At 32.8% G+C, this 20,159-nt stretch overlaps 2 protein-coding genes and 1 long non-coding RNA gene across 4 annotated transcripts in view; 2 read left to right on the top strand and 1 right to left on the bottom strand.

Annotated features, from left to right (window-relative positions):
- The window catches only part of LOC132905334 (proton-coupled amino acid transporter-like protein CG1139), a 40,833-nt gene extending 38,173 nt beyond the window's left edge, over positions 1–2,660 (top strand). The window contains exon 8 of the mRNA XM_060956525.1: positions 1–2,660. Within this exon, the coding sequence (XP_060812508.1) occupies positions 1–245 (245 nt within the window). The 3' untranslated portion in view covers positions 246–2,660.
- On the bottom strand, positions 167–7,450 carry LOC132905336 (uncharacterized). The gene is made up of 3 exons (XR_009657781.1): positions 7,150–7,450; positions 3,725–3,872; positions 167–255 (listed from the first exon to the last, which is right to left on the bottom strand). It is a non-coding gene; the product is annotated as an uncharacterized LOC132905336 (long non-coding RNA).
- Positions 4,507–20,159, top strand: part of LOC132905335 (proton-coupled amino acid transporter-like protein CG1139) — a 25,038-nt gene continuing 9,385 nt past the window's right edge. The window contains exons 1-6 of one of the 2 annotated variants that reach the window (XM_060956526.1): positions 4,507–4,787; positions 12,428–12,517; positions 16,693–16,787; positions 17,033–17,149; positions 17,796–18,068; positions 19,816–19,900. In XM_060956526.1, the coding sequence (XP_060812509.1) occupies positions 16,726–16,787; positions 17,033–17,149; positions 17,796–18,068; positions 19,816–19,900 (537 nt within the window). In that variant the 5' untranslated portion in view covers positions 4,507–4,787; positions 12,428–12,517; positions 16,693–16,725. Of the gene's footprint in view, positions 4,788–7,432; positions 7,558–12,427; positions 12,518–16,692; positions 16,788–17,032; positions 17,150–17,795; positions 18,069–19,815; positions 19,901–20,159 lie in introns of those variants that run through there. The other variant, XM_060956527.1, reaches the window with a different exon arrangement.

A 20,159-nucleotide genomic window follows, 5' to 3' on the forward strand; every position in this document is an offset into this window, starting at 1 on the left:
TCCTGTTAGCCGTGGCGATTCCGCAACTAGATCTGTTTATATCCCTGTTCGGTGCTCTGTGTCTCTCTGGTTTGGGTCTGGCATTCCCCGCCCTCATTCAAATCTGCACATTCTGGCATGTGCACGACCGCACAGGAAAGGCGATAATGATAGCAAAGAACATGTCGCTCGTATTTTTCGCGGTCCTTGGTCTCATAGTTGGAACCTATACGAGTCTCCGTGACATCATCAAGACCTTCTCTTGAACTGTGCGCCCTGGAAATGGTACACTAACAGGTCGGTGAGGAGTACATTAGGAAAGAAGAATGAGAAAACGAGGTAGAATGGAACGGAAGAAGAAAAGAATTAATGGAAGAATCTTTGAAGATAGAGCGACGGAAGAAAAAAAGAGAACTATGGCCAATGTGATAAGTTAGCTGTTTAATAAAACCAGCGGCTCGATTGGGCTGCGTATAAGATCATCTAATACTAATTTTAAGATCTTCCATTTTGTCGATGGAGAAGATGTATTTTCTGATGTATTTTTTAGAAATATGCGTTGATCGCGTGAATAGAAAATAAGCGAGGAAGATTGTAAAAGGTTGACGCCTGGCGTGTCTGATTTAATGGTACAAGCGTGCTTGAAATGCGGTTTATTATAAAATATGGTTGTGAATGGTATCGCCTGACAAGGAACTGTTTCTTTTTTTTTTTTATCATTTCCAAGCCGCCGTGTCTTCTCTGACAGCATGGCGGATGGAATTTCATTCGAACAGTGATATTTTGATACTTGGTCGGTTAGATCGCGAGAAAAAATAAAGACGTTTATTTATGAACGTGAAGGCAGATTGAGCTGCACAGTTCGACCTTTAACTATTTAACGTGCATGTAGATTATCATGACGTGCTGTTCGTAACTTAAAGTAAAAAAGAATAATTAATTTTTCGCAATTTTTTTTTTAACTCTGTTGCAAGTCTTGAATATTTATTTACTGACGAACGAAAGTACAGTGCTGGCCATAAATACTTGGACACTCGAAGATATTAATTTAAATCAGATGCTTGCCACTAGTTTTATTTTTCCATTATTTTACTGCAAATCTGTTACTTCATTTAAATCATATTTTTTCAATTAGAATTGCTTTATGCAGCAAAATTCTAAACGAGGTAGGATTTGTTAGAGTCTTATAATAATTGTAACGAGTAGGTGTCTTAATACTTATGCCTGGCAGTGTACGTATATACCTACGATACAAATAAATTTTTATACGTATGATAAGCAAAAGTATTGGCACTGACCAGCTTATCTGTAAGCTTCTGTGAAAAGATTTGTAAAAAAGAAAAAAGAAAAAAAAATATGGAGACATAAGAACAGTTATAAATTTCTGCTATGAGTAACTGTCGTAATGAACTGAAATCTCTGCTGGATTCAGTTTTTTTATCATTTCCGGATAATGTGTTTGCAGAACGTTATTATTTTCACAAGTTTCTGAAACCGATTTTTGTATCAGTTTTACAGTAATTGATGCTTAATGTTTCAATATGAACAGTTTATTTACTATTTTATTATTATTTACTATTTTTGTTACACAGCTGTTTAACGATAAGAGACACGATATATTTAAACTATAGACCTGAAAGTTATTTAAAAAAAAAATTTATAAAGAATCGTAAATTTTACATTATAACAGTAAAAGTGCTTTTATATTTTGTTCGAACTTAATATATTTTGTAACGTTAAAGAAATATTTGATCGGAGATAACGCAAAGAATGCAGCAGGGTTAAGCATAAATCTATCAGCTTGTTGATTTTTGTTCTAAAAGAGAAATTCATAAATAATATTTTCATTGTTACGTCGAATTCAAACGACTGAATAACACATCTTGCGTAAGGTGTGAGACGTTTGCGCGTTAAGTGGTTAAGAATTATCTGATGATTAACGCGATTATGATCGAGTAAATGTGTTCTAACCGCTATGATTCTCGTCTACGCTTAAGATTGATAACTGAAAAATGAAATGTGTTCATCAACGATGATGAGAAAGCTCCGCTTGAAACATTCATTTCATTTTTCATTCGAGAAACATTCATTTCTCCAAAGCAAGCGACTAGCTTTGCTAGAGGAAACTTGTGTTTTTCTCTTTGTAGAAATATCATTTCGCCATTGATTCCATGTTCTGGGCAAAGAAATCACGGTTTGTTTCAAATTGTTTCTAGAGATAATTGGCAATTTAACCGAGTTAATAAACAATTAACCGAAACAAGGAATGATATTTCGTTGAAATTTCGATACAGATGATGTATGTGAAATAAAATTTATGAATATCGTGGATTAGATCACGGAATTTGATACAGACGATTTATGTAAGATAAGATACGAAACAGATGATGATCGCGAAAGAACAAAATCCCTCGGTTTTTAAGTACAACGTAACTATATTATTTATTAATTGTATTAAGGTAAAGTAAATTTAAAACACGTATGTCTTTTTTTTTATATTAATAAAGCGAGGCTGTACTTGGTACGCCTTGCTCGATCAATTAATAAATTAATGTCGAAGATTATGAACGATTATTGTGTGGATTATAAAATGAATCCCTTTTTGTTTTTGAAATCTCTATTTTATTGCTGAGAATATTATCAGTTGTAGCCATGAATAAATTTGTTGTGACTAGTTACAAGGTGATTGTTTATTTTATGAAAATATACCAACAATCCTTAAATTATTTCCAAAGTTCCCATATAAAATCAATATATAGACTACATATGAATCTAAGTCAATATGTACATACGAGTGCGTATAGCCCAGCTATAGCTTGGAACAACGTAATGGATATTCAAGGACACAAACCATTTCGCCCACCATATTATTTTGATACCCACTCTTCAATATATATATTCCTAATTTTAGGAAAAATCACAAATTATTATTTTCGTTACAGTAGTTTCATATAAAATATTTATTTATCAAGATTCTTTTGGTATGACTAACTTTTGTTGATGCAATCCTTTTACCCTGATTTCAAATATACTCCCCAAGGAGAGACACACAAAACAGGATAAAACTTCCCCATCCTTCAGAATATATCAGATGTTTCAAAAAGTAGTACTATTACTTGAAATGAGATAGAACAAAACTTTTGAACAGAAGCGTCCATTATTCACATAACACAGCTTACCCTACTTTAAATATTGAACTTTATGTGCTTCTTTTATGAAAGAACTTAGGAGTAGAGAAATTTGAAAGATTCTCCTGAAGTATTATTCTACGAGTTTCTTCGAAATTTATATAATAAAACCTCTCTATTACTTACGTAATAGAATTTACTCTAATTCAGATATAAAAATATATTAGACACAGAAAAATTGGACCAAAACTCCTAATCTTTTTATGTAGAAGATTTCTTTCTTTGATCTAAAAGTCGTTACAAAAGGCTTCTCTCTTTCAAAAAGTTTCCTGTAAAAATTTTCACAAAAAATCCCGATAATTTATCTTTCCATCTAACAAACTATTACTTAAAAAACAAAAAGAAAAAGGGATACGACAGAAACTTTCTATTACACCGTACTTACACAAAGTAAAATGATGCAAAACTGGACCTTAGAGGGAATCAAAATTGTCCAGGATTATAGAACAGGGTACTGTGGGGAAAGTTGACGGTGGTGGGTTTCAGCGCAGACGCCATGAGATTTTATTCCAGCAACGGGCGTATGGATCGCTACTGGGGTGGCTGCCCCCACATACCTGGAAGCGAACCTGGTGCAAACAGTTTCTCGTCACACGTGTGCACGCGACCCCATGTCGATAAGACATTCGTCCGGATGTGTGCGGTCAGCACACGCGTCCTCGTGTTCCACATCGGCGGCTTAGCACGAGGCAACAGTTATTTTCCCTGAAAAAAGACCGTCTAACATAAGTTTGGTCAGATATAAAGAATCCTAAAGTTGCTTGGTTATTTCAGTGATGAATTCAAAGTTTGAACGTGGATTTATGTGTGATAATCTGTGAATGACTTTGGATAAATAGTTGAAAGTATCTGAAATAGAAGCTGAAACTAAGCTAAACCTAAAGCAACGCTAATTCACGGTGCATTAAGTTATGATTAAAGCAAGTTTGTAATTATTGAATCCTTTTGAATTATGGTTCAAGGTATCTGGAATATAAGCCAGAGTTAAGTTAAATCTAATTCGAAGGTAATTTATGGTGCGTTCAGTTAAGGTTGAAGCTTGCGTGTGGTAATCATTGGATGATTTTGAATTATAGGTCAAAGTGTCTGGAATATAAGGTAGAATTAAGTTAATTCGAAGCTACGTTGTGGAGTGTCAAGACAAAGTTGGTGCTTGAACGTGGAAATTATCAATTGTTAATGCAAAGTTAATTCAAATATGAATGAAATGTAGCTCCTTGAGCGGTCAATTGGATAAGTTAAAATTGAATTTGCTATGTAAAAAGTGCTAAACGCGTTAAGATGAAAGAAACCTAATTGAAATTTAGCCCTTTGAGTATCAAAGTCATGTATGGCGAGCCATTTATTGTTACCGTCATAAAAGTAACGCTGTTGGATTGTGGGGATTAATAGAAAGAGTGTGAACGAGGAAATTTTATGAGACGCTGGTTGACGTGATTCGATCGTAACACTTTTGAATTTTAGTTCAATGTTCGGGGGTTGGTAGGTTACGTAACGTGCAGCTATAGAAGGGTCGTCGATGGTGCAGAAGTGATACACTTTCAGTGTAACCCTGAATCCTATTTCTTCTTGGAAATTATAACATCGACTTTCTTTCTTCGTATGTCGAGGGGATGAAAAGTAAGTGTTATTTAAAGATTCTTTTTGTATTGACGCTACAACTGCTGTTCCTTAATGCGTGCTTCAACATGTCGGAGATAAACCATTATAATTTGAATGATATGATAGAAATAATCAAATATAATAATAATAATATGATGAAGAAAAATAATATGTAATAATAGTCCTATTTTAATAGAATTAATTTTACTAGAAACATTTGTATATTTTTATTAATTGAAAAATAAACGATCTAGAACTCGTAAAAATGATGAAATTGGTAGTTGTTTGTCGGTGAAGGGAATCTTTGTTCCTTGTAAATATTAGTTCTTAAATTCTATGATATAATTTTGAAAATATTACTGAATATCGTAGTATTATTTTGAGGTCTGATCGAAATACCTTGTTGCTTTTTGGCATCAGCTTTGCTTTACCTTTCTTTGTTAACTTAGCTCTATCGAAATATACGAAACATATATGACTACCCTTTTAATAAACTTTGTGTTATATTATTAAAATCATAAGTGACTCATTGTATCTTTTTTATCTATACTATTCCATTAAAATACATTATTGTTAAAATTACAATATTATCATTTCTTTACTTTTTTCTCTTTTGCTGTTTTATCAAATTATTTTCTCTTATATTTTATATCATTTTTTCCCCAAAACACGTAAGCAGGAATTACAAACCTTCTCTCTTCTAAAGTACAAATTATATTTAAAGACACGAATAATCACTTGCCTTTGTAAAATTCACATTTAAATATATTTCATAAAAAGAAACGCTGCTATTTTTGCAAAATACCAAATATCCATTTAATAAAAACAAAGTTGCTCGATTTCTCCTTTATCTCAAGAACTACAAACGAACTAATGATTATTAATAATCCAAAGGAAATCATAGTGGGTCGAGTGACCGAGTAATACCTCGGCATATACGTATACACACCTTTTGCGATCAATATATCCTCTTTGAACTCGTAGGCTGATCCGTGCATAATACTGTGCTCAATTTCTTTATCGTTTGTCCATGCGAATAACCGCAACGACGACAAGCTGTCTCGTATCACTATTGTTATCGATCATGGATAAATATCAGAGGGAGCAGCTCTATCAACGAGCTTACTAATAATATTGTATTGATGTTATTCTTGCACTTTGTAAGACAAATATCTTCTGCTTGTGCAAATCCATATCTTTATGAACATAATTTACATTTATAGTTTAATTACGTACTCGTGTTATTTTGATAATTGTTATTAAATATTAATTAGTATCAAAATTGAGTTGTTGATATTTAATTAGTTTGTTTATATGATTTTAAGAAATTTAACGTTTCTTTGTATTCTATGTTTAAATTTATCTTGTTATTTATATTTTATAATTTAAAGAAGATCAGGGGTTTAAAACATAGTTTAGAAGATGATAGTTTAGATGATGATAGAAACTTGCGTAGGCTTGGAACGTGCAATGTACAAAATTTATCTCGTAATTTATATTTTACAATTTAGAGAAGATCAGGGGTTGAAAACATAGTTTAGAAGATGATAGTTTAGATGATGATAGAAACTTGCGTAGGCGTGGAACGTACAATGTAGAAAATTTACCTGGTATTTTATATTTTACAATTTAGAGAAAATCAGGGGATGAAAACATAATTTAGAAGATGATAAATTTGCGTAGGCGTGTAACGTACAATGTAGAAAATTAAAAAAATGGTTTGATATGCTTATTAACCTTGATCAATGGTAACCTTTGGTTCTTTTGGCGCTCGTACGACTGTGATCCCCTTTGTGGGTCAATCGATGTGTTCTCCTCCAAACTTGACGCTAATAGGTACATACAATTTATATGATTCACATGGCCAAATAGGGTCGTTTGGCCTTCTTTTATAGGCATCCTTGAAAATCGAAGAAGAAACCATGTTTGCGTGAGCTATATTACTCTCTGGTGATGTCGAAAAGTGTTCAGGAAAGAAGAATTCAACTTCCAAGACCTAGAAACTTGATCTCACATCAAATTCAAATTTCTAATATCAAGTCAAAATTTCCTCGCGAACGAAATTCCCAAAATCCACTATACTTTTTTAAATTTCTTAAACTTTAACTCTAAAAAATTCTGAGCTTCAATTTTAATTCTAATTACCAATCTCCAAATTCTCTGGATCTCCAGAATCCACAAAATTCCCACACAAACTTCATCTCAATTAACTTCAATCCCTAAACCTCCAAATTGGTTGGATCTCCAAGATCACCATCTCCAAATAAACTTTGCCTCAATTGCAATTGCAATTCTCAGATTTCCAAATTCCCTGGATCTCAAAAATTTTCAAGATCTCAAAAAAAAAAAAAAAGAAAAATAAAAAAAGAAAAAATCTCACCTCGATTCCAATTCTAATCCCATTTCCCAGATCTCCAAATTCTCTGGATCTCCAAAATCCCCAAAATTCCAAATTCAACACCTATCTATTCGGTCTGAGAGCTCTCTGTGCTAGAGCAAATGACAAACTGCTGATCTCTGCTCATCGTGAAACGCGTCTGAAATCCATCTGCTCCCCGTGGTTGCACCGGAGGCGTAGTATCTAACTCTCGTCACGTGACGATGGAGTTCGCTCGCGGTTTGTCGCGTTGGAAATTGAAATGTTCCGCGGTTTAACGCGGCCCAGTCGCTAGACATCCTCTGGACCGTCCACATTAGCGTTAGGAGATCCATCGTGACGAAGAGATCGCGTACACCGTCTGGCGGCTCGATTTTTCGTTTTTCTCCCGCTGCGGATGTGTTTAATCTGGTGAGTCTAGACGAACAGAGTTCTCCGTCATTGTCCACCCTTAACGAACGTGTTCCTTCTTTGCTACGCTAATTTGCTTCTTCTTTGTTAGGTCTTACGAGTACTCGTTTATCCCTTTCCTTTCTTTCTTCGTAGTTTCGGTTAGTCTTCTAGAGTCGTGGTTTGTGTATTATATTTTAGGAATTGTGAAGAGAGATTTTTGCAAGTTTCGTAGCAAGATCGTGGCCTTTGAATCGCGTTGAATTGCGTGTTAACGGAGGTTAACGTTCGGAAATTTAAAAATTAGTATATTTGGAAATTCGTGAATTTGTAGTTTGGAAATTCGTGAGCTCGTGAGTTCGAAACTTGAGAATTTGCAAGTTTGGTATCCGAATGTTTGGGTGCTCGTAAATTGGAAAATCGAAGACTTCCGAACTTGGGAATTTGGAGTTTGTAAATTGGGAAGTTGAAAGTTCGTCAACTCGCAGATTGGAAATTTCTATATTTGTGAATTCCAAGTTCAAATATTCGGGAATTTGCTAATTTAGAAGATTGGAAACTTAAAAATTTGGAAACGTCTTAATGTAAATAGAAAAAGGAAGAGATATCATTTCTTTATATTTTTCCAACGATTGAAGAATTTTGTTAAACAATGAATTCATCATCTAAGAACAAAGCCATTGAATTGAAAACACTGTTTAATTGGATTCTTTCAATAAATTTTGTATGCACTTGAGCGTTAGTCATTGTGTGAAACAATTTGAGTGGTGCACAATTTGAGAAGATTAGAATTTTTAATCTCTTGGTATAAGATTAAAGGTTGTTGGAATTTTTGTTAATAGAGTTAGGTCTGTTTCTTCATTTCGTTTCTAATATTATAAATTGATCGTATAAAACAAATTGTATAGTAAGAATAGGAATACTGTACAAGGGGTCAGAGGAAAGATTCGCTGATATTAAATTGGATCTTGAATAGAACAGTGTATCGATAGCAACGTACGATGACAGAGAATTAGTAGAGTGAAATACATGTACGAATATAGACTGTGTTAGCACCCTAATAAAAACGCTATAAGCCGTAATTGATTGGTGAAATACGAACTTGTATCAAGTTAAGTTGCTAAACTCTCTTTCTTTTCTTTTTCTTTTTACAACTTGTTATATAGAAAAAAAAAAAAATATATATATATATACACACACACACACACATATATATATTACAATTTACTGTGGACAAATAAAAAGTGAGATGGTTTATCGGTATGAATTCTATATTTTTAGAATCTTTCTTTCAACGTTTAATTTAATATGAAAAGTGTGAAAAATGAAAATCATATATTGATATTAATTGTAGAAATTAAATTTCTTTGTAACTTCTCGCAATCTTCTATTTTATATATTCTCATTCCGTTTCAATAAAGTCGTCAATTTTTATAAATTTGTTATTTTAATTTATTGCTCATAGATAAAAGATAAGACAGAATCGCAAATATAATATTTGTTGTAAGTTCTTAATACTTTTGAGAGTCGTTCTTTCAAATATGGCTTTCATGTGAATACTCGTGATTTTAACTGTGATACGATTATTTTAATCGATTATTCTAATCGATTATTTTGTGAAAGATAATCGGTCGTCGATATGATGACGCCAATTGGAATAGACAAATGGTTCAACTATTGCATAATGGTCGTCTCTCTCAGTCCCTCTTTGTCTCAGTCTCTCCCCCCACCCCCTAACTCTTCGATTGTAATATCCTTACTTTATTACATTTAGGACGAAGAACAGGAGTCTATTAAGAATAGAGGGATCTTATTCCAAATTTAAGTTAATTATTATTATTATTATTATTATTATTATTATTATTATTATTATTAATCTCTTTGAACGTAACAAAATGTTGAACAAACAATTCAATTATTCGTGTAATTTTCTATTTCCATTTACTTTCGACAAAGTGTTCAACATACAGTATTCTTCAACTCACAATTGTTTAATTATTACATTTAGGACGAAGAACAGGAGTCCATTAAGAATAGAGGGATCTTATTCCTGATTTAAGTTAATTATTAATCTCTTTGAACGTAACAAAATGTTGAACAAACAATTAAATTATTCGTGTAATTTTCCATCTCCATTTACTTTCGACAAAATGTTCAACATACAATATTATTCAACTCACAGTTGTTTACCATCGCAATGATCTAATAATGATTTCAACTATCGTATCGCATGCACTTCTGGCTATATAGATGTTAATAACTGTAAACTATACCTCATTATTTATATAGAATACAATAGAGCATAATAATTATATCGAATCGAAAGATGTTGAATTTGCACAATAAAAATTTTTCTACAAAATTCTTCTCCTCCAAAATTAATATAAATTTTCTATATCTCTCAAGGTATTTAAATTTAAACTTCATAGACCAATATCTCCATGTAAAAACGAACAGGATAAAATATCGCTCGGTCAAACATACTTAAATGAGCACAAAGCTTGTGAAAATTCTCAACCGAGTTAAAAAACAGGAAGTAGAACGAAGGGAAAAATTATAGTACGACTTTGGAAGTGTGTCCTTACAAAGGAATTGGTTGAATAATAATTTCAGAAGCAAATTATCTGATAACAATGCGTTTTTGTCTAATAACAATGATTGTGGAATTTTCATGTAACAATTATCGGATGGCAGGTGGTTCGGTTATCAGGTGGCACAACTCTTGAGTTCTAAAATTAGCTGACGCGTAAATATATTCCCGGTGACATTGTTTCGGTGCCGAGCGTTCATGAGCCGGTTGACGTGTTCCCCTAATGTACTCTGAGGAAGTAAGAATTAGGAGATCGATTACTATACTTAAGCCGCGTCGAACGCAGTGCGACGCGAGGGCGTCGCTCAAGTAGTCAAAGGTAACGCCATTTTCTATCTCTTCCTCTACCGAAATATGCAAATCGAAACTTTCTTTCTCAAACGCTGTAATCTGTGAAACATGGAATTATAATATCACTATAATACATTATTTTTGCATTTATCTACTTATAATATATTATAGGTACGCTCTTCGTTCTTCTATAAACTTGGTATTGCGTAATGTTCTCTGCAAACAATGAAGAGAAACAGATGTGGTTTCACTCAAAAAGCTCATAGTTACGCGATGAGTACGATTCAGTATGAAAACAAACTAATTTAATTCAACATTATAATTAGTATGCAACTGATACGATACAAAAAGATATGATACAAATATGAAAAAAAAAAACCACCCAAAAATAAAATTTGTCGTTCGTGATATGTATTTCACTTTTGAAACCATTTAGACCGTGACATAGATATTGTTTATGTTATAAAAACAATGACGGTATTTAGGTGGCCTCTTTTAGCTGAGACAGTTCGCATAATATACGAAATGTCTGGCACGTGTATCATTCGTTCGATACATAGAAGCAATGTTTCTTTTTTCAAGAAAATGTCAATGTTTCTTTGACAAAAGATAGATTGTAATATCTGCAAGTGAGAGACATCGATACATAAGTACAAGTGTATAAAGTATGTAACAATGTAGTTTAGATGTATTTTCAAGATTCTTACTTGTATTATTTGTCGTGCATATGGTGCATATTAAGCTTGGTCGACAGCTTTGTTTGATATATGGCCGCAAATGGCTATAAATCATATTAGTTATAATAAGGTGTGTATCTTCATAAAAAGGAAGATATTGTTTCTTGTTCTATTTCTTTGTATTTTTCTCTGTATTTTTTCTTTTTATTTTACTCCCGAAGATCGGTCAATATTTTCTGGCATTGAATTACGTATGACGGTTTTAGCATGGACAAATATTTGAGCCAAAGTATACTGTTCGAAATACGCAATTCGAGACTCAAGATTCTAGAGAACGAAATGAATCTTGACCTACATCTTACATGAAAGAAACGATCTATCTTTTTTTCTATACGAATGTACGTAGTAAGTGGTTTGAGCGAATGGTTTTATTTATTTTCCTAGTTTGAGCTGTGAGTGCCACGATGTAAGTTAGCTTGCGAAGTATACGGAGCAAATTGAGAGTATTAAACGAGAAAAAAAGAAAATACAGGGTGTGCCATAACACGTGGAACCCACTTCAGGAGTAAACACGAGACACAAGAACAATGAAAATTCATACGAACATGTGCCCCATCTGACCTTGTTCCAAACTTGTAGCCATCTTTGTGTTTCAACAATCCTCAATTGCTTACCTTTATGAGAGGCCCTCGAAATGGTCTTCCTCGGCTTTGTGTCATTTGACATGCGCCTGGAAATTTTGAAAGTCTAGCATTTGTGGATTTATTTCGACGCAAACGTGGCTCTAACTTTGAAACAAAGTTAGATAGGACGCACGTTCGTGTGAACGTTTCTGTGAGTGACGAATGAATGTATAATGAGCGTATGATTTTTTATTAATTCGAGTAATCTGTGCAACAACGATTGTCTGTGGATGAATTGTACGTGGATGTGAACTTTTTCGTAAGGAGGAAGTTCGAGATTTGAAACTCGAGGAAGTTTAATTGCGCTTAATGCGAACAGTCGACGTAATTGCGAGGAATTGTGCATGAATAAATTATGGGGATATTTGCATGAGTTTTGAGCGATACTTAGATCGTTACAACGCAGGAAGAATATTGTATAGTTTTTAATATTTTGTTACGGTACTGACCGTTTAAATTACAATTTTCAGAATCAACTCGTTGTTAGTAACAAATTACTGAATATACGACTGAATAGTAAACTTTTTACTTGCAACTTTATTAATTTACTTCAAGGGAATTTAATTATTGAGTATGAAAAGATCATAATAAGTAAACTTGTAATCGAATTCATAACGTCATTTAGTTCTAACAAGTTTCACGTTTTATAGGAGAAGTCAGCGACAAGGAAGCAAGGAAGTCAGTAAACATAGACGACAGAATTTTTTAAGAAAGAAGCAGCCTTATTTCCGGCGTAAGAGGTGAGCGCGATCAAGTTCGCAATTTAGTACTAATTACTATGATAGAGAAAACATTCTTACTTTAGTTTCATTTATTATATTATATTATTCGTTCATTTATCGTAAGAAATTATGATAAGTAGAGTAGGAATCTTTATGTATTTTTTGGAGATTTAAATGTAGAATTATAAACACTCAAAATATCCACAGTACATAGTGTATTATACCTTTTATTACTTTTTCGTAAACGTTCATAAAAAGAAAAACTTGCATAAATATTCACAGTTTAATAATTGCACTCTTAAGCTCAGCCTATTTCTATTAGATTCTAAATATAATTAATTAGCAAATAAAATATTACACGTAATAGGAAACTTTCGAACTCTCGTTGTATCGAATTTAATTTTCTCAAAAGTGAAACATCAAACGACAAAATTCTATTTCACGATTTAATTTTAATTTAACTAATTTTTAATTTTTATTTAAATTTTTATTTTATTTAATTTTTCATGCAAAATTGACTCTTTTAAAATACTACTAATTATGCGATTGCTAGTTACGGGCTGTTACGTGGTATACGTTTGTAGCTTACTTTAATTCATCGGAATATTTTTCGATTTGGACATTCAAAGATCAACTACATATATCTACGTACATATTTTATTAATTTTTGCCTGCTGGTTACAAAATTAGGTTGATTTACATACATTTCTCATTCACATTCCCATCTAACCTGAATGCAGACTAGCTTAACTATTAATACTCCTGGGTCTTCTGAAAATTTATTTCACCATTGTTTTACGATGTTGACTTAATTCTTCACGTAGAATCAAATTACTGCTAATTATATAATGCTATTTATGGCATGTATACATCGTTTCTGACTTAGTTCATTGGAAGTTTTTCGGTATGAACGTTCAAAGATTGAGTATTAATGGTCGGAACACAATGTCAATGACCAAATGAAATTGTTAACCAGCCGGTCCTGGCTGCAACATCGGACTAAACGCCGCTTTGTACGCGATAATAAGCATCACTGACACAGATAAATGAGCGCCGAATTTAACTTGTCGCATTGAACCAGGCTATGTCAACGATTCGTTCCGTGTGTGAAGCCGGTGTAAGTAAAGCTGCGTTGCTTATGCACTTTATTGGCTTTAATCAACGTTTTAAGTAATAAAAATGCATAAATTGATGATAAAATAATAATTATAAATTTATGTAACAAGAGGATTAAATGCGATATTTAAATAAATTAAATTCAACTCGATTGGAGAGTATATCTCACATACCGATCAGTCTTTATGCAGGTAGCTGGAATTAGAGTTGTAGATTTGATAGTTGATGCAACTAATTTGGCAGTTCTACCAGTTTCTGGTCTGATTAGTTTGAATATTTCTGACGTTGAAAAGTTAGGAAAATTTTTCAGACGAAGGTAGATGATAGTAATTACAATTTTTCCAACAAAGCAGATGATAAGAATGAAACTAAAGTCAGTCAAACTAGAACGAAATTTAATAATTACGAAAAGAATTACCACGTTAGAATTTTCAAGTCTCAATTTTATTTCTTGTTAACGAAGAAGGTTGTAATATAACGTTGAAATGAGAAATCGCATATATTTAATATTCTTCCATATTTTCTTTCAATTTAAGAGACTCTTTAACGATTGTATCGGATACAATCCGAGGGACGACCGTTCATTCTGGTTTTAACACGCCATTGTGTTTCCACGATTGATCATTATTCAATCAAAGGGAAATCGTGCACCGGTTCAAGCATTCTAGTCTCTATTCTGTACGCTTCATACGATAATTAGATAATGATTTCCTTATTTCTGCATGTTTTCGCGTTTCGAAGAATCAGTTCAGCGTTACGACGACACAGACTCTGCTTGCACGAATCTAATTGCTTTGATTTTACAAGATTTCCAAGCTTTTTCGATCGAAGACCTTCAAACATATCCTTCAAATCTTCATATGTAATGTATAGAACAAGAATATATAAAATTTCGTATGTAATATGTAAAACATATGTAATATAATCTAATTGTTCTTATAACTTCATTATGCTTATTCTAAGTGCACTATGCTATCGTTTTCAATTAAAATGTCCTATTTAGTATTTCTTCGTATTTTTCAAGACGCGTTGAAGTATTAAAAGTTGCTCGTGTTTGCTTTCTGCCTTTTAAATAAAATTATATCATTATTTATTTTCATATGTTCGTAAATATAAATTTTATTTCTAATTTAGAAACCAGTTCGATTAATATAAATTGACGTAAACCTACACGAGTTTTTCTTTTCCTTTTTAAGTAACGTTAAATTACGCGAAATAACTAGTAAATATTTTAAATTCGATGCAGAAGAATATTTTATTGTGATAGATGTTAGTGCTACAGCAGAAAGGAGGATTAAATTAACGCAAGGCTACAATAAATTATTTACAACAAGTGGAACAGAAAGTGTATGTTCTTCAAATTGTAAATGATTACCGCCGATGGTTTTCTTATTAATTATAAAAATAAGATTTTAATCTGGAAGTTTATAAACGTTTATAAACAGACAAAATTAAAAATAAACGATTAATTTATTTTCCGTTAAACCTTCTTTTTTTATATTACACGTTATTTATCAAACATTATTGGAATAATTTGCAAAAATTGTGCAGTTTCGTAATTCTTCAAGAAATTTCCTAAATCTTTAAAAAATAATCCTTTGACCAAAAACGTGATTAAGGTACATCTGAATTTTCAAAGTTTGTGCAATTTCTTCCAGATCTTCTTCCCATTTTCTTTTCTTTTTTTTTCGAGAAACGTTCGTTGCACGAAGAAAATCAATAGAAGATAAAAGCTGTTTCTTGTCCAGATCTACAAATTTTGTCCGACGTGTTTTTTGATATAATCGATAACTTAGAAGATACTCGAACGAAATCGACTTTATGTGCATTTAAATAACTGTTTCTAATGTTCAAGGGACCAGGGCACGATGGGTTGTCGCGAAAGAAACATTGAAAAAAGATTTTCATCCAGTGTAAATAAGAGCCATCCTCTGTAAGCTGTACACATCGAAAAATTTTGTGCAATCGCGTAGAAAACTTTTTGATATTGGTCTGAGACGACGTTCGTGCCGAACGTGGATCAATTGTCCGCGTAGCAAACGGCGAAGTGAGAACGCGCGGTTGCTATATAACCTTCAGTAAGTTAACTACACATTTGACCTCAATGCAATAATTAAGAGCAATCAGTTCGCGAAAGAATGTGCTAAAGCTACGCGCATCGTCCGCGGATCCGAACAGATTCGCGATGATGAATTGCCATTTTTATCTCATGTAAATATGTACGTCGTCTTGTTCCATATCGGCAAATTGATTAGGAGCTTTAATGCAACAGATCTGGGTCGTACCTTTCATCCTGACGCGTTTCATGTATCATTTTCCGTGAACAGGATGCTGATCCTGTATCTTATCGTTTATTTGTTGCGTATCAAAATTTGATGCAAAGATTCACGTAACAAGAAAGAAGCATTTTGTCGGTGATACAGTGTAACGGTGTATAATTTAATAATAGAAATAAAAAGATTGATGAAATTATAATGAAATTATAAAATACTTCGGCACTAAAATTTAAAAAATTTCAGAAAATAAAGTTAACGACTTTAACCTGTGGATGACTCGTGAAATGAATGAAAATATTATTATTATTAATATAATATACGACGATAAGTAGAAACAACAAAATGTGTTTGTAGACAAACACACAACCATAACATGCAAATGATCTGTTTATATATAATCATTAACGACGACCATGCTTCGTGAAATTTTTATTTCGTCGTCTATTAGCAACAACCTATTTAAAGGGCTAAAATACAGGATATTCTTTATCCAAATTAGCTCTGCTAAATATCGTATCGTTCCTTTAGAATTTACCATCATCTATGGCATCTTTGAGCGATGAACGAACTTACAAAGTTTCATTATACATATACATATACTTCAAAGTATTTCGTATAATATATACATACAAAATTTCTCAGAGAAAAATAGAGAAACTTCTCAAGTCAATGTGTCCAGAAATAACCAACTGACCTTTACAAATAGTAATTTTTAATTCTGATAACTATCGTTTTTTTCATCTATTTCTATATACATTTGATTGAATAAAATTTTCCGTGATTTTTCTGTGAAAAATTTAGAAGCGGCACGAGAGACTAATCGACGAAGAGAAAATGGAGAACGCAAAGGAGGAGACGATAAACATGCAGCTGATCGGTTCCGAGAGTCCGTACAAGTACGTCTGATTCTACTTCAAAGTTTCTGTACCAAAAACTTAGAAGAATTTATTCAAATTGACAATAAAATGTATTGCAAAAGTGCATGATATTTTCACGTTGTTCAGCATCTTTTCTCTATTCCTTTTAATTTAATTGTGTGCTATGAAAATAGTATTTAAAATTCGCGATATTTAACGTTTGAAAATTCGATAAATAAAAGTACGGGGACGTGGATTGCATTTGCGAATTGATACGGTTGCAGAGTTAATAATGAAATCGCCGGAAGTGGTATAAATGCATCGGAAGTCCCAATATCGCCGACCACAAGCCCAGAAGATTACGACCCTCACAAACATCGAAATAGGCCAAATCCGACATCGTGAGTATTTCAAATATTTGCCAATAGTTTTATCAAATGTCTACCTTGTACACGAATTTCGAGGAAGATACACCTTTTTATTCCAAACACAATTTCTAAACATTTCAGAACAAAATAGACTATCTTATATTTCATATATGTGTCAGTCATTTAATCATAATTTAGTATCTTCAAATATTCATAATATGCTCTCACAATCTGCGACCTTTTCATATCAAACGCATTCAAACCTGATTCAACATTGTCAAGCACACTACTACGTGAAAATTCCAATAAATCTCACCTCTTTCAAGTTGATAACCTAAGAAATTACATTCACAGTATTTCGAGTCTCCAATTGCTTACATTTACCACTTAGTTTCTCCAAAATTAACTTTTAACAAGGTAACCTGCCTTTCTTCAAAACAAAGATACACCTATTCTATGTTAAATTTATTTCAACACAGACTTCAAGCAAGTGACAACTTAAATTCAAATAATTCACAATTCATATTTGGTGATGTATTGGTCCGGTAGATGATGTTTGACGATGTTGAATTAGTTTGACAAAGTTTGTTCTATAAAAAAAAAAAAAAAAAAAAAAGAAGAAGAAGAAGACCAAATACAAAATCGGTAATATCGCTTTCTTTGGAATCGTAATTTTTAGGAACGCGGAGACTTTGATACATTTATTAAAAGGAAGCCTGGGCACCGGAATACTCGCGATGCCAAACGCGTTCTGCAACAGCGGCCTCGTGACTGGTGTTATATCCACAGTGATCATAGGGGTGTTGTGCACTTATTGTTTGCACGTACTAGTGAAAGCTCAGTACAGACTGTGTAAACGGTTAAGAGTTCCTATATTGAGTTATCCACTGAGTATGAAGCACGCTCTAGACCAAGGGCCTTGGTGTGTCCGATGGTTCGCACCCTACGCGCCGTAAGTACCCACATTAGTTTCACTCACGTGTGCAGACACTCATACATATACTCATTCACCCATATACATAACGCATAGTTATCATTTACGAATCTTCTTCATCATCTAACTTCTAACCTTTCAAAGTTTAATTTGTCAACATTGGAGTTGCCAATTGACGAATAAAGTACGCAACTTGTACCAAAAAAACCGAAACGAAAAATATACAATGGAGGGTAAATGTACACGTATATGGGAATAAATATATAAATGAGAAAAACAGTTTTTAATATAGGAAATATTATTCGTGTGTTTCTAAAAGTGCACCGAAAATGTTGGAAACTTTTATGAAAAAGTAAAAACCGATTACTTTGTTCCGGTCTTCATAGCGTTAAGAAATAAGTTTCCATTCGATGCGACAAATTTTTAGCCGGTTCCATAGAGATGATAATTGATATTTGCTTAGGTTGCTGAATGAAATTAACACGAGGTGTGGATTCCCATTTATGATCCACTGATTGCTACAGATTAACATTTCATTTAGAAAATGACATTGGTTTCATGTTTTTCATATTTGCATTTGTTACTCGGATTTAGGATAACAAAATGGTTTAATTGTTTCAAGAATTTTCTAAGGGTAGTTTCCCGGTATAATTCTTTGGAAATTGTAAAGAATCTTTTTGGCCGACTCAACAAAATTGTGTCTCGAAATCGCAAAGAGAATTTGATAGGAGTCCTCGTGGTGCGAGGCGTAGTCTTTGTCTGATCATAACCGGTCGATTCTACTTGCTGCGTATTCCGTGCAGTTTCAGGGAACCTCGAACGATTGAATAATAATTGTAAATCAAAGGAATTTATTGCAGACGTATTTTGGAAAAGACAACTCTGTAAACTGTACTTTTGTTTGTGTGTCGAACAGGTAAAATTTAAATTTAACAAAAATCAATTTAAAAGATTTCTCGAAGTAAATAACGAACTTTGTTTCATTCTACATATATATATTCTTTAGTTTTCTAAATGTATTATGTGTACAAACAAGAAAGGAGATTGTTTTACAGAAGACTTCGAATAGCGTGATTCCATGCTTCAGGAATTTAAAATTCCTTTCTCGCTCGCATGCAAAATTAATTCTTTCCATTTTTCATATAATGATCGACATCTCTATAATACACACTATAATTTCAGTGAATTCGTACTAATATTATTATAATATACTGATATTATATACAGATATCCCCCGCATAAAACACGGTATTCTTACAACACGGTTTAAAAATCGGCGAAATTGTAGAAAAGGGAACGTAATGAAAATTTTGTCAGATGTTTCTTAGTCGAGCAATCTTGGTGTATTGTCTCAGATTTTTGTACGGAATTTCCGAACATTGACATTTTTTATCCATTTTTAGTTCTTCGAGTATTAAACTTCTGCACAAGAAATTGTTTTCGCTATAGGGAAGCAGCAATTGTAAGCTTTTCTCATAAAGATAAATAGTATTAGAACGTAATAAGTTAAGTCAATTATTGATTAACACTTTTCGCAAAACATGGCATTTTTTCGATATCTTATTACCGTGTTATACGCGGGATATCTGTGATATTAATACATCGCATCAACAATGAATAGTCGTCATTATTAATCTGCAATCAAGGAAAAAGAAAGAATTCTTCCTTCACTCATAAGCACACGAAGCACGCACAAAATCATCTCATCAAGCGGCACGACGATCTTTTTTCAACTATAACATGAAAGTTGCTATTATATTTGCAGAGGACTCGTAGATGGGTTCATGATTGTGTATCAATTGGGAATATGCTGCGTTTATATCGTATTTGTAGCGTCGAATATCAAGCAGGTAAATAGCTGGTGCCATAGATCAACTCTGCTCGCCAAAACGATGGCGGAGTAGCAATTTATAAATCCTTCCTCTTAGAAAATAAGAAGCTAGATAACGAAAAGAAGAAGAATAAAAATCCCAGAAACAAGGAAAAATACCAACCAACCAACCAAACAACGAACCAGCGTATAATAAAACAAAAAAAAGAAAAAGTTAAAAGTTAATCTCTATAATTAAATAATCGAATAATATATTCACGTAAATGTAATTTATCGTG

Source organism: Bombus pascuorum, chromosome 3, assembly GCF_905332965.1.
Source record: "Bombus pascuorum chromosome 3, iyBomPasc1.1, whole genome shotgun sequence".
Lineage (NCBI taxonomy): Eukaryota > Metazoa > Arthropoda > Insecta > Hymenoptera > Apidae > Bombus > Bombus pascuorum.